General features: G+C 34.9%; 1 protein-coding gene across 6 annotated transcripts in view; it reads left to right on the forward strand.

Annotated features, from left to right (window-relative positions):
* The window catches only part of LOC137658673 (GATA-binding factor 5-B-like), a 126,520-nt gene that overhangs the window by 109,334 nt on the left and 2,186 nt on the right, over window positions 1–15,000 (forward strand). For all 6 annotated transcript variants that reach the window (XM_068393626.1, XM_068393621.1, XM_068393623.1 and 3 more), the window contains 4 exons: window positions 7,685–7,824; window positions 8,006–8,052; window positions 11,086–11,311; window positions 11,881–15,000. The exon at window positions 11,881–15,000 is cut by the window's right edge and continues 2,186 nt beyond it. In XM_068393626.1, coding sequence (XP_068249727.1) covers window positions 7,685–7,824; window positions 8,006–8,052; window positions 11,086–11,311; window positions 11,881–11,938 — 471 coding nt within the window. In that variant the 3' untranslated portion in view covers window positions 11,939–15,000. The remainder of the gene's footprint in view (window positions 1–7,684; window positions 7,825–8,005; window positions 8,053–11,085; window positions 11,312–11,880) is intronic.

Raw genomic sequence — 15,000 nt, forward strand, 5'->3', positions numbered from 1 at the left:
AGAATTACACACCTGTATCTATTTCAAGGGGTAAAGAACCAGGGCACCAGCCACCTGTTGAGATACTACCGCTAGAGAGTTATGGGGTCCTTGCTTGGCCAGACAGTTGTACATTTGATCCTTCTCTCTGGTTACGGTTCACTTTCCCTTTGCCTACACATACATCGAATAGTCTGGCCTATTCTTTACAGATTCTCCTCTGTCCTCATACACCTAACACCACTGAGATTACCAAACAATTCTTCTTCACCCAAGTGGTTAACTACTGCACTGCAATTGTTCCGTGGCTACTTTCCTCTTGGTAAGGGTAGAAGAGACTCTTAAGCTGTGGTAAGCAGCTCTTCTAGGAGATGGACACTCCAAAATCAAACCATTGTTCTCTAGTGTTAGGTAGTGCCATAGCCTCTGTACCACGGTCTTCCACTGTCTTGGGGTAAAGTTCTCTTGCTTGAGCGTACACTCGGGAATACTATTGTTTTATATTTATCTTCTTGTTTTACTAAAGTTTTTATAGTTTATATAGGAAATATTTTTAAATGTTCTTACTGTTCTTAAGATATTTTCTTCTTCCTTGTTTCCCTTTCCTCACTGGGCTATTTTCCCTGTTGGGGCCCCTGGGCTTATAGCACCCTGCTTTTCCAACGAGGGTTGTAGCTTAGCAACCAATAATAACAATAATACAAATAAGCTACGAAGATTTATTTCGCAAGAATCAACTGGCCAAGGACAATCAATATGATAATTAGAGAGAGAGAGAGAGAGAGAGAGAGAGAGAGAGAGAGAGAGAGAGAGAGAGAGATAATTTAGACATTGTTTAGAAACTCTTTTAAAGCTGAGGTAAAGTGGTGTGAGGAGGAAAGGCGGGGAAGGAAAGGCTGTATAAGAGGACCACTAACTTGACGCGACGACTCTTGTCCCAGCGATAAGGTCATAGTAAACACATTATTCGTACTATGGCCTTGTCTTACCAGGCATTCACACCTTTGTATTCACGGGAAGGAAAAACCACCCTGCGAGAGAGAGAGAGAGAGAGAGAGAGAGAGAGAGAGAGAGAGAGAGAGAGAGAGAGAGAGATGAAAATACCCAAAGACTGAAAAAAGATAAATTTTGACTTTATAACTAGGTCAGATGTAAATAAAAATTTTTACTTGATAAACAAGGTCTGATGAAAAATAAAAATATTTACTTCATAAACAAGGTCGAATAGAAAAAATACTTCATAAACAAGGTCGAATGAAAAAAAAATGAACTTCATAAACAATATCTATAATGCTACATAAGCAAGGTCGAGTGACTAATAATATTTTTACAGATGAAAAGATTTTTGACTTCATAAACAAATTCAGGCCCAAAATAAACAAGCAAGAATCCAATACAGACAATGTATTCACAATCTAGGATATACTGTGTTGGATTACGGCTAGACAATCGACGAACAATGAACAAACAAACCGGACACTGAAGCGGGGGGTGGGGGGGGGGGGTGGGGGGGTCATTAAGATACCTGTCCCGTACGTGATAGGAAATGCCGGAAATCGCCTGCAATGAAATCTTCAGCGCGATAATGCCCTTGGCATTTCCTAGGGTGACAATGCCACTTTATCAGATGATCATTTCCCACACATAAAGCTTTTTTAATTGAGAGAGAGAGAGAGAGAGAGAGAGAGAGAGAGAGAGAGAGAGAGAGAGAGAGAGAGAGAGAGAGAGAGAGAGAGAGTTTAATTGCGTTGTATTTGATGCTCGTAACTTGAGTTTCATATGAGAAAGAGAGCGAGGGAAACGATTGATTAGTATAAAACACAAAATTGACCATAACGAAACAGTACTAAAAATCATCATATGAAAAAAAAAAAAAAAAACATCTTCAACATGTGCCCTGGAAGACGAACGAAACACATGGCAAAAACAAGCAATTGCATCGACGATGCATTGCGATAACACGAAATAACATCCACTATGCATCGTGTGCTGCGATAAGTCGCCATGTCAGTGGAACGATGTTCGGCCGATAGAGGGCTACAAGTGTGGAAAGGTAAATTGCATCTCCCAACACAGCTATATATCGCTTAGAGGTGTCACCTGTCCTTCTGGCAGCGGACCAGAGAATTATCACATGGGATCTGACCGCTTACCCCTACCCCTTAAGTCAAGGAGGCCATACCCAACTCCCCATTACCCCTTCTGCTGTTTATCTATTTTCTGTTGGGCGGGGGGCCAACTGTGTCAACCTCCAAAGGAGTTAAAAGGTGCGTCAATTTTTTCCTTGTCCTGACACCTATTACAATTACATAAGAAGTATTTCCCTTGTCGGGTAAACCACCAAGAGAGCTTACTTATATATATATATATATATATATATATATATATATATATATATATATATATATATATATATATATATATATTATATTATATATACATATATATATACATATATATATATATATATATATATATATATATATATATACATATGTATATATATATATATATATATATATATATATATATATATATATATACTAGGAACATTTATCAAAAGAAATTTTAATTCGGAATTAAACCACAATACATATTTCATTACCAAGTGTAATTTCCTGACCTATACACTGTTAAAAAAAATCCGTAATTTTAATCGGAAATTCTCCGTAAAAATATACTGTTCTTAGCCGTATTTCAGTAGAATACAGGCGACCGTAATTCTACCTTACTTTATTATTGTATCTTACCGGTTGGTGAACGTAATATCAATCCTTTATGCCCATATATCCGTTTTTAAAACGGTAAATGGCTGGCAACATTTATTCCGTGATTTTTACCATTTTTATACGGCAAATTTTTATGTCTATGGATGCAATGTGAATATACGCAAATACACAACACACACACATTATATATATATATATATATATATATATATATATATATATATATATATATATATATATATATTCATATGTGTGTAATTCATGACATTTTTCAACCTTTATTATATATATATATATATATATATATATATATATATATATATATATATATATATATATATATTCATATGTGTGTAATTCATGACATTTTTCAACCTTTAAATCTCTTAGAACTTTTACTCATTCGAGAACAGTTTATGTTGTTATTAAATAAAAAGTATTAAGAGAATAATACTTGAAATCGGGAGGACAAGAGTACCTTTTTACCTAGTCTTCTTAATCGCCAGGAGGGAAAATATTGGGGAAAACCTTACTGTACATCCAATAGGGATATAAGATAAAAGCCATTTCATTGTAGTGAAATTATTCACGTTTGCATATATTGTATATATGCGTTACCCCCCCCCCCCCCCCCCCAAAAAAAAAAAAAAGTTGCTTGCAAGCGTACCTTTGTCCGCAGTTGCACTGGTTTCTTGGAACGTTTTTATTACTGGTGGTATAGAGGTTATAGTAATTGGTGGCTTTAACCCCTCCCCTCTCCCTCCCTGACCTGACCAACACTGGTTGACCGCAGTAGTGAGAGAGAGAGAGAGAGAGAGAGAGAGAGAGAGAGAGAGAGAGCTGTGGCTTCTCCCATTTATTGTTGGAGTCCTAATTCTTTAAAGGTCTATCATAAATGGTAGAGACCAGGGACAGTGACATGCCCTAGAGACAAGCCATATAAAATACATTCATATGATCAGCACCCTAGCCCCTCTCCAAGAAGCTAGGACCAGGAAGGACGTGGTAATGGCTGGTGATGACTCACCAGGTAGACCTATAGGCACTCACAAACACCCCATCCCTAGCTCACAAGGATGGTGAGGTTGCTGAAACTACAGAGCTTGAGTGGGTCTCGAGCTCGCCTCCACACATTGCCAGGCAGGGACGTTTCCAAATGGCTACCACAAGCTTTCACCTTCTTCAATGGAAACTTTATACGAGTAAATCCCTTGGCCTCTGCAACTGTGATTCAGCGATGCTGATCTTTCTTTTTTAGTGCAACGGCTAAATGAATGATAAGCAAATGTCTTTATTAGTCCAAGACTGTAAAAATAAATTAAGGTAGGGACAGAAAGCTAAGGTTTGACCATCAGTAAAAAGATAAATCCCTACAAGAACCATTGAAATTTAATGTGACTATGGTATGGATATTTTCATTGTGGGATAATTTGGGGCCTTTGGTGCCATTCCACGCCCATTGCAACAGGTTGAACAACAAAGAGAAAGAAAAGAAGTGGGAACGAAGATACAGTAGGATACAAAGCTAGGGGCCCAAGATACATCAAAGACAGCAAAAACTTTCAAGTATTGCCTTAGTACATTACATGAGGTACAGTTGACTTCATCAATTGGGACACTTCACTAAACGCTAAGGAGACGCCTGACAGCTGTACGTTGTAGCAGAGAACACTGTTTAACGGTTGGTAACATTGACTGTAGAAGAAAAAGATGCTGAGCTTGTAAACACGTGATAAAAAGCATTTTTATAAATTTTCCGGAACTATGTACACTAAAAAAAAAAAAAAAAAAAAAAAAAAAAACTGCTCAAAGATATTTCATAGAATTCATGAAAAAGCTTTTGGTCGCGTGTTTACAAGCTTAACGACTTTGTTTTACAAGCAGCTTTGCCAATAGCCTTTTTGAGTGCTAAACACAGCGTTACCTGCTACAATGTACAGCTGTGTGATGTTTCCTTAGTTTCCAGCGAAATGTAATTGAATTAATGAAGCCAACAGTATAATGATGGCGCTAACCACCTACTGGGTGACTGTGGGGGTATGGTTAAAATCATATAATAATAATGATAATAAAAATAATATTAATAATAGTGAAACACTGGACTCCAATTTGCAAGGTTCAGTGGTCAAATCTCTCCTACACTATCTATGCTTACCTACGAGTAAAAAAAAAAAACCGTCCACCAATGTGCACAATAAAGTTAAAAGCTTACAAGTAATATCATTACAAAAATGACTTCAAAATTTATTGCATTTCAATCTTAAATAGGATTCACAGTAATAAATAATGCAATTGAATCTATTATAATTAAACCGGAAAGACAACCTTTGATATTGATAAATGATTATTTTAGGCCATGGTCTCTGTAAAATGTTTACTGAACGAGACACTCCAAACATGTTTTTGCACATTGCTGTACCTCAAAAAAAATTTCCAAAACATATAAACTATGTGAGTGGCATCTACGAGTATATGAAAAAATTAACGTCATAATCTTCTAGCAACTTACAGTACCTGAACGCATACACGAGGGCCCAAGTCAAAAATTCCAAAACCTATAAAAGATTTATAGTATCTTCTAGTTGGAGAATTAAACGCAGCAAACTTCAGTATCTTAATGCTTACATACGGACCTCTAACCATGTTTCACAAGAACCATTTATAATGTTTCTCTTGATGTAGAACTAAGCAGTATTTTCATCGCAGAAATTTATTTTATCTGAACGTTTACACAATGCCCTCAAACAAACGTTCCAAAAACTATAAAGGATTTAAGAGTGACTTCTCGATGTAGAACTAAACAGTATTTTCATCGTAGAAATTTATTGTATCTGATCGTTTACATGGGGGCCTCAAATAAACGTTCCATAGCCTATAAACGATTTAAGTGTGGCACTTAGATGCAAAACTAACTACTATTATCATTGCTCTATATACTCCATCGTAAACATTTAAATGGAGAAGTAAAGCAAAGATCGAAAGCAGGCATTAAAATATTCGACAAAATCTTTAAAAAAAGGGAGGAGGATACCCATTAGGTTATCTCTGTCTCTAGTCTTCTTTTGACCTTTAGTGGCTAAGCATATTTCCTGAACATTGTGGCCTGGAAAGAGGCGCGTCCAGCTGACCGCCTTCTGCCCCTCGCCCTATCGCTAACCATGACCGCTCGACCGCAATCGTTAACTGGCCATTTACCGGTCATTAGGCACTCGTTAAGGCCCTGATGGATTGTTAAGGCGCAGTTGTCTCCGTGTATCATCCATGTGGAATTCAGATGGCTCAGTGATAGGTCTCGCAGGGAAAAGGGAAACACAAGGGGTTTAACCCTCGTCATAGACGGTTCGAAAGGGGATGAGTTTTTTACTAAATATATACATATATATATATATATATATATATATATATATATATATATATATATATATATGTGTGTGTGTGTGTGTGTGTGTGTGTGTGTGTATACAGTACATGTGTTTATCTAATGTATAAAATAATTTGATTCTAAATCACACCTTGTAATATTGTATGCCCGAACAATAAGCGAATGCATTCCATATACAACGTATGAAAAAGGAAGCAAAGGGCTAGTTATAACTAACAATTTAGGCCCATGTTTGGATTTAAGCCGTAATTATAAAGGAAGTGATCATCTGAAGCCGCTAAACTAACGTTACATAACATCAATTACCTTTTCATGAAAGTAAACACCAAAATTTAAATGGCCAACAAAGAACCGGCACAGAAATTGTGTTTATTTTATTTTATTTTCTTGTTTTGTCTATTTGAAATGTTCAAAGTCTTGTTCCAAGGCTCCAAAATGTTTACGTTAAATCTACTCCAGCCAGAATGAAGTTATCAGCTCTCCCTTTAAACTGACTCTAGTGGAAAGACTGACTACATTACCCTACCCTCCCATATCATAATCCCTTCTGCCATATGCAGATAGTTCTTTTTTAAACATCAAAGGAATTATAAAACACTCTGTGCTCAAATATTTCTAATTATATATGGACAAATATTCTTTATATATTAGCATTAACTGGGCCCATCATGTTACTTTTCCTTCACATACCTTTACCAGTAACTGATGTTTTTATGTATTTCTTCTCTAACACCTATAATAGACGACCAAGTAAACTCATATTACACAGCTTGCTCTCCATCCAGACTTATTTTTCTTACATAGGCCTACATTTTTTTTTACTTCTTCACTAACACCTGCAATAACCAACCAAGTAAATACAATGCAAAAATATGTGGAGAATAGGAAAACCTTCAAGTCCAAGCTAGTGGCGTAGCTAAAGTCCTCCGGGCCTCCAAGAGAAGGGTAAATAATATGTATATAGAGAATAAAAGTAAGGGAATTTTGTTTGGCATACGAAGTATTGAGTACAAATGATATATTAGCTAGGATGAAAATAAAAGATATAGAAGACTGCTATTTTGGGTGCATAGAAACTAATATGCACATGGTATATTTCTGTCCCTTGGAAATTTTTTTTTTTTTTTTTTTTTTTTTTTTTTTTTTTTTTTTTTTTTTTATATTTTGCTCAGATAATGCTGTAAATTGAAAACTAACAATAGGTTAAGGATTTTAAAGCTAGATTTTGAAGCAGATTCAAAGAAAGATGAAAATACGGCAATGGTCATAATAGCGGATTTTATTGCGGGATGTGGATGGGAAGATATTTAGGATTTTCAAGTACTGACCCGCAATTACTTAAATATATTAAAAGTAGAATGATAAATACGTTTAATGCAAATAGAATAGAAATGAAAAACTTCTTTTTAAAAAGTATTCACGAATCGATATATTTCTATCTATAATAGTAAAAATTACAATTGTAAATACAATACATGTAAAAGAAATATTCATGTAAATGCACGATGATGTATACATATTATAAAATGCAAACTTGTAAATGTGTATTTCAAAAAAAAAAAAAAAAATAACCAACTGTGTTCTGCTTTTGCAGGTCAGTCGCCCACTCACGATGAAGAAGGAAGGTCCCATTCAGACGCGAAAGAGGAAGCCCAAAAGTTCGTCATCATCGTCTTCCTCTTCGTCTCAGCAACAACAGTCTTCCAGTTCCTCAAGATATTCCAGCAGTTCCAGGTAGGATTTGCAACACGTTATTACGTGAATCATTTTCAGACTTAACGTTTTGACATTGATTGTGTCCATTCAGTGACCAGTTGGACATTCTTCAATATTGACTTTAAAAGAAGAAAGAATAACAATCATCTTGTTTTAAAAACTTGTGAGCAAAATAATGACCATTTTTTTTTTTCAACAGCATTCCCGGAGCTTCAACACTGAAGACACACCAGCCTCCTGCATATGGTAAGTAATAAACTACACCTGCAGTACATTAATATTCTAAATCTTCATATTTTCCTCACTGTTATCACTGTTGAAAGGTCATACAGAAACCTAATTACTGTCGAGTAGTGTTGTCTCCAGAGGATAGTACAATGTTATTAAAAGCAAAGCTACCAAGCAAACCCCTTTTGAGCAAAATTGGTTAATTGCTTCAAACGTTGTCTTAAAAACCAACATTAATAACGTTTCATCCTTATTTGTAGTTACCACAGTCATCACCAATTACAAAAGTACTAAGCAAACCACCTTTAGACAAAATTAGTTAACGGTTTCAAACGTTTAAACCATAAACGTTGTGTTAAAAACCAACTAATTAATATTTCCTCCTTGAATGCAGTTAGCACAGCATCACCAATTACAAAGTTAGCAAGCAAACCACCTTTGGATAATATTAGTTAAAGGTTTAAAACGTCTGGACAATAAACGTTACCTTCATAACCAACATAGTAATAACGTTTCATCCTTGATTGCAGTTAGGAGAGTCATCACCAATTATAAAGCTACCAAACACACTACCTTTCAACAAAATTACCTAACTGCTTCAAACGTTTGAACCATAAACCTTGTCTTAATAACCAACATAAATACAGTTTCATCCTTGATTACAGTTAGTAGTCATCACCAATTACAAAGCTACCAAGTAAATCACCTTTAGACAGTATTAGTTAACGGTTTCAAACGTTTGAACCATAAACCTTGTCTTAATAACCAACATAAATACAATTTCATCCTTGATTACAGTTAGTAGTCATCACCAATTACAAAGCTACCAAGTAAATCACCTTTAGACAGTATTAGTTAACGGTTTCAAACGTTTGAACCATAAACCTTGTCATAATAACCAACATAAATACCGCTTCATACTTGATTGCAGTTAGTAGTCATCACCAATTACAAAGCTACCAAGTAAATCCCCTTTAGACAGTATTAGTTAACGGTTTCAAACGTTTGAACCATAAACCTTGTCTTAATAACCAACATAAATACAATTTCATCCTTGATTACAGTTAGTAGTCATCACCAATTACAAAGCTACCAAGTAAATCACCTTTAGACAGTATTAGTTAACGGTTTCAAACGTTTGAACCATAAACCTTGTCATAATAACCAACATAAATACCGCTTCATACTTGATTGCAGTTAGTAGTCATCACCAACTACAAAGCTACCAAGTAAATCACCTTTAGACAGTATTAGTTAACGGTTTCAAACGTTTGAACCATAAACCTTGTCTTAATAACCAACATAAATACAATTTCATCCTTGATTACAGTTAGTAGTCATCACCAATTACAAAGCTACCAAGTAAATCACCTTTAGACAGTATTAGTTAACGGTTTCAAACGTTTGAACCATAAACCTTGTCATACTAACCAACATAAATACCGCTTCATACTTGATTGCAGTTAGTAGTCATCACCAATTACAAAGCTACCAAGTAAATCACCTTTAGACAGTATTAGTTAACGGTTTTAAACGTTTGAACCATAAACCTTGTCTTAATAACCAACATAAATACAATTTCATCTTTGATTACAGTTAGTAGTCATCACCAATTACAAAACTACCAAGTAAATCACCTTTAGACAGTATTAGTTAACGGTTTCAAACGTTTGAACCATAAACCTTGTCTTAATAACCAACATAAATACAATTTCATCCTTGATTACAGTTAGTAGTCATCACCAATTACAAAGCTACCAAGTAAATCACCTTTAGACAGTATTAGTTAACGGTTTCAAACGTTTGAACCATAAACCTTGTCTTAATAACCAACATAAATACAATTTCATCCTTGATTACAGTTAGTAGTCATCACCAATTACAAAGCTACCAAGTAAATCACCTTTAGACAGTATTAGTTAACGGTTTCAAACGTTTGAACCATAAACCTTGTCATAATAACCAACATAAATACCGCTTCATACTTGATTGCAGTTAGTAGTCATCACCAATTACAAAGCTACCAAGTAAATCACCTTTAGACAGTATTAGTTAACGGTTTCAAACGTTTGAACCATAAACCTTGTCTTAATAACCAACATAAATAGTTTCACCCTTGATTGCAGTTAGTAGTCATCATCATTTACAAAGCTACCAAGTAAATCACCTTTAGACAGTATTAGTTAACGGTTTCAAACATTTCAACCATAAACCTTGTCATAATAACCAACATAAATACCGTTTCATCCTTGCTTGCAGTTGGTAGTCATCACCAATTACAAAGCTACCAAGTAAATCCCCTGTAAATAAAATTAGGTAACTGCTTCAAACGTTAGAGCCATAAATGTTGTCTTAATAACAAGCATAAATAACGTTTCATCCTCAATTGTAGCTAGCACAGTCATCACCAATTACAAAGCTACCAAACAAACCACATTTGGACAAAGTTAGTTAACTCCGTCAGACGTCTGAACCATAAACGTTGCCTTAATGCCCAACATAAATAACGTTTCATCCTTAAGTGGAGTTAGCTCAGTCATCAACAATCACAATGCTACCAAGCAAACCACTTTTGGACAAAATTATTTACTGCATCAAACGTTGTCTTAATAACCAACATAAATAGCATTTCATCCTCAATTGCAATTAGCAGTCATCACGATTACAAAGCTACTAAGAAAATCACCTTTAAACAAAATTAGTTAGCTGCATCAAACGTTTGAACCATAAACGTTGTCTTACTAACCAACACAAATAACGTTTCATCCTTAATTGCAGTTAGCACAATCATCACCAATTACAAAGCTATCAAGTAAACCACCTTTGAATAAAATTAATTATCAACTGTCACTGTGTCATAAGTTTGAACCATAATACTCATAACCAACATAGTAATAACGTTTCGTCGTTAATTGCAGTTAGTAGTCATCACCAGTTACAAAGCTACTACGCAAATCACCTTTAGACAGAATTAGTTATCTGCTTCAAACGTTTGAACCATAAATGTTGTCTTACTAACCAACATAAACAACGTTTCATCCTTGGTTGCAGTTAGCACAGTCATCACCAACTACGCCGACCACCACGCAGCTGATCACTACGGAGGATCTGCAGGTGCAGCAGCTCTACATGAACAGACCAATGCCCATTTAATACAGGCTGGTAACCACACTGTATCTCATGTACCCTCGCAACTCGTGGCGTACCCATCGCCGTCTTCAACGCCCCAGCACATGATACCCAACTCTCAACATCTATCGCATCAAGTGTTAAAACAGTCAGTATCAAGTTCTCAGTTTATGTATGAGAATTCAGACTTTAGAATCCTTGCCTAGTTTTAATATTTTTATTTTGTTTTTAGACGTTACAGTTCTTCCCTATTTTTAATAACTTCTTATTAAGATATCTTTTACAAAAGTTAGTGAAGAATATACCTAAATGCTGTTATACTTGAAATGAAATCTGTGAAAAAATACCACACAAAAGTCACTATTATCTACTTTTTCGCAAATGGTAATACATATATCTACAAAGAAATAGTGAAACCTTGACATTTTGTAAATTCCAAGAAAATTTTATGTACAAAATAAAATTTCACCTCATTTGGTTTCGTATCAGCTGTAAACTCCTAAAATTTACAAAAGAACTTCAGCCAAAATCCTAACCTAAAATTATTGCTTCTTTCTTCTATCAAGATCAACAGCTTATGCAAATAAATAAGCTTCAGTCACTGCAATGGAATCAATTGCAGGTCAATATAACAATTACTGATAGACAGGGTCAACCATACTAAAACGCTTCTATAGAAAACACATTATTAACATACAACAAAATTTCTTCTTCTAGAATACCTGTCCTCGAACCACTAGACGAGTCTACCATAAAATATGAACACACTGGCTGAGATGTTAATCTGGCAAGGCAGGATTCTCTTCATCATTGGCTTATAAAGGATTGCTTATCCCTTCTTGAAGGATTTTCAACGAAAAATCCAATGAGTCATGTATAGTTTTCATGTTAGTAATAGTGCCGACTAGAAGTAGTTTTTAAGTAAGCTATAGCTCAAGAGATGTAAATAAGACAATTTAATTTGTTCGTATGGGTGTCTGTTTTATTTCAGTGTCATTAGGGAAATAAAATTTCCAAGAATTGCAGGAAAATAGCTTTTCAATTGGAAACGTGGCTTTACAATAATTGTTTGAGTGCATTCATGTTTACATAAACATACATACACATGCACAACACTATACAAAATATCGTCACGTGAGCCCATTGATGATAAAAAGAGTATGGTTGTCCTTCCCTATGATAAAATTGTCTCCATTTAATAAACTATGGGTTATTAACTAAAGGGAGGGCCTTTAAATTTAGTACTATGTATTGTTCCAATAAGAAATAACAAATAACATATCCGATGGTTGTGTAACTCTTGCCTACCTTGATCTCAGTGGATTAGAGGCGAACTTCACTCTCAAGAGCTTTATGAATGTAAATCCAAAAAGGTATAGAGGGGAAGAATGGAAATTGACCTTATCTACAGGAATAAAGACAGATAAAGACCTTAGAATAGCGTTCAAATTATAAGGCCAAACTGCCGTGTGTGGGGAAAGGTGGGGCGGCGGGAATAAATCAAGCCTGTCTTATGTCACAGAGGTTCCTGCTCCATAACTGGAAAGCACTAAAAAACTGAGGACTGTGACCACTACTATGCATTTCTGCAAAAAAAAAAAAAAAAAATACTGTTTTTCGTTAATATCTCCCATACTAATTACTTGATCAGAATGATACTTTAACACAGCACGCTATAAACTTCCCCCTAATTTTTTGTACTAAAATGCATTTTAAAATTTCGTTGATAAAGGTGTTTACTCTTGTACTAATAAAGCTTAAGACAGGTGAATTGGGTGAGTAGGTAAAGCCGTTCGAAGGGGGAAGGAGAGGGGAGGGACGGGGTAGTGTAGTTGTTCGAATGGCTTTACCAACTCACCCGATACGCCTGGCTTAAGCTTTATTAGTACAAGAGTAAACCCCTTAATTAACCAGGTTTGATAATGCATTTTAGTATCAAAAATTAAGGGGAGGTCTATAGAGTGCTGTGTCAAAGTATCATTCTGATCAAGTAATTAGTATGGGAGATATTAAAGAAAAACACACCATTTTTTGCCAGAAATGCATAGTAGTTTAAAGAAAAATGAATCGAGTAATTCTCTTATCTTTATCCAAAGATAAAGATCGCATTTCGTATAAGAGCTGAACTTATAATACTCTCATGCAATAGAGAAATCTTTAAATCACAGATTTCCAATATTACCAAGACGCAAAAAAGTACATTGGTCGTGAATATCACTTGAATACTCAAGGAGAATCGGCTAATATAATAATAGCAGTATTCATTATCAGGTGCTTTCCTGAACTTTATTCTAGTTATTTACTTGCTAACAGAGATCCTTCTTGATAGACCAATATGGAAAAAAAAAAAGATTTCTGCAATCTTATACATCACTTTTTCCTTTACTATAAATTGTGCGATTCATTCGCTTCATGAACAATTATCTATTGCGGTGTTTTCCAATGGTTCTTCTTCATACATCGCATCAAAGACTTTTCCGATTTCTTGAATTTGCGTTGTCTTTCAACTAGCTCTTTCCAAATCCGCTTATCTCATCTATTTTAAATTACTATTATTTGGCTCTACTCTAAATCTATTTCATCTTGGTTTCTACAGATCAAAGTGAATATTTATAAGCACCTATAAAGTTTCTCTATTTCTTTCCTATACTGGGTTCCCCATACAAAATATTTTGTAGTTTCTTTAGCTTAGGTCACAGTTAACAATTATATAAAAAAAGGTTTTCCTACATATTAAACAACGAAATAACTCCACTGGTGCTACTTAAACAACTTTAACAGGAGCTGGAACTCTAGCTCAGTTTCCATTAAAATGAGTACATTGAGCAAGCATGAAGACCTAGTTAATTACTACCACCGCCTCTTAATTCATACTGAAGGCTATCATATCAAAAGATGTGACCAGATTATGGAATGATCTTCCTAATCAAATGTAGCGGTTGAATCGGTGGAACTTCATAAGTTCAAACATTTTGCAAATTCTTTTCTATTGAACAGGTTGGCACAAGTCTCGTTTTACAGTTTTTGTATAACTGAGCTATACTAACGTCATTGCTAATCCTCAAATATTTTATATTTCTTGTTCATTACTTATATATAGTTTATTTACTATTCCCTTACTTACTTTACTGTTTGGCCTACTTTCCCTGTTGGAGTCCCTGGGCTTATAGCATTCGGTTTTTCAAAGCACATAATATATATACAACTTATTACAGTACTAAATGACGTTCAAGTTCCTTTTAATGTGACAGGAGAAATAAGGATTCATTCGTACTTAACCGTCGTCTTATGTAGACATGACCCTCCCCCCCCCCCCCTTATCCCAAAACACACAAACACACACCTGTGCACCTGGTAACGGAAGATTATGCACCATTCATGTTTGTTCTCCAAGTACTGATCAAGCGAACGAGCTTATTGACAAAAAACATTGTAATGTATCAGCATTGTCCACGTATATACTAACACCGATCCAATAAAATGAAATCAATAACTCTTCTTCAAAGAGGGAGCTTGCAACAAAAATGTTAAAAACTGACCTTAGTTCTAATTTGGAAATAACTCATCTTTAATCCACGTTATGAAAATAAATTTGATAATAACTTCGAAACTGACCAATGTTTACAATTCTTCAAGGTTGTCTGAAAGTTGATTGACTTCATCTCCTCTATTTCGTAGTATGTAATTCCTTCTGTTGCTGTAAAACCTAATCATCTTTACATGCTTACATACATACATACACTTACAAATGTGCCTACACGAACATGTGTAAAAAAACACTATCCCATTAAGAGTAATTTTGTCTGTTAGATATGTCCATATGTAAATATTTGTTGT

This window comes from Palaemon carinicauda, chromosome 19, assembly GCF_036898095.1.
Source record: "Palaemon carinicauda isolate YSFRI2023 chromosome 19, ASM3689809v2, whole genome shotgun sequence".
NCBI classification, from domain to species: Eukaryota; Metazoa; Arthropoda; class Malacostraca; order Decapoda; family Palaemonidae; genus Palaemon; species Palaemon carinicauda.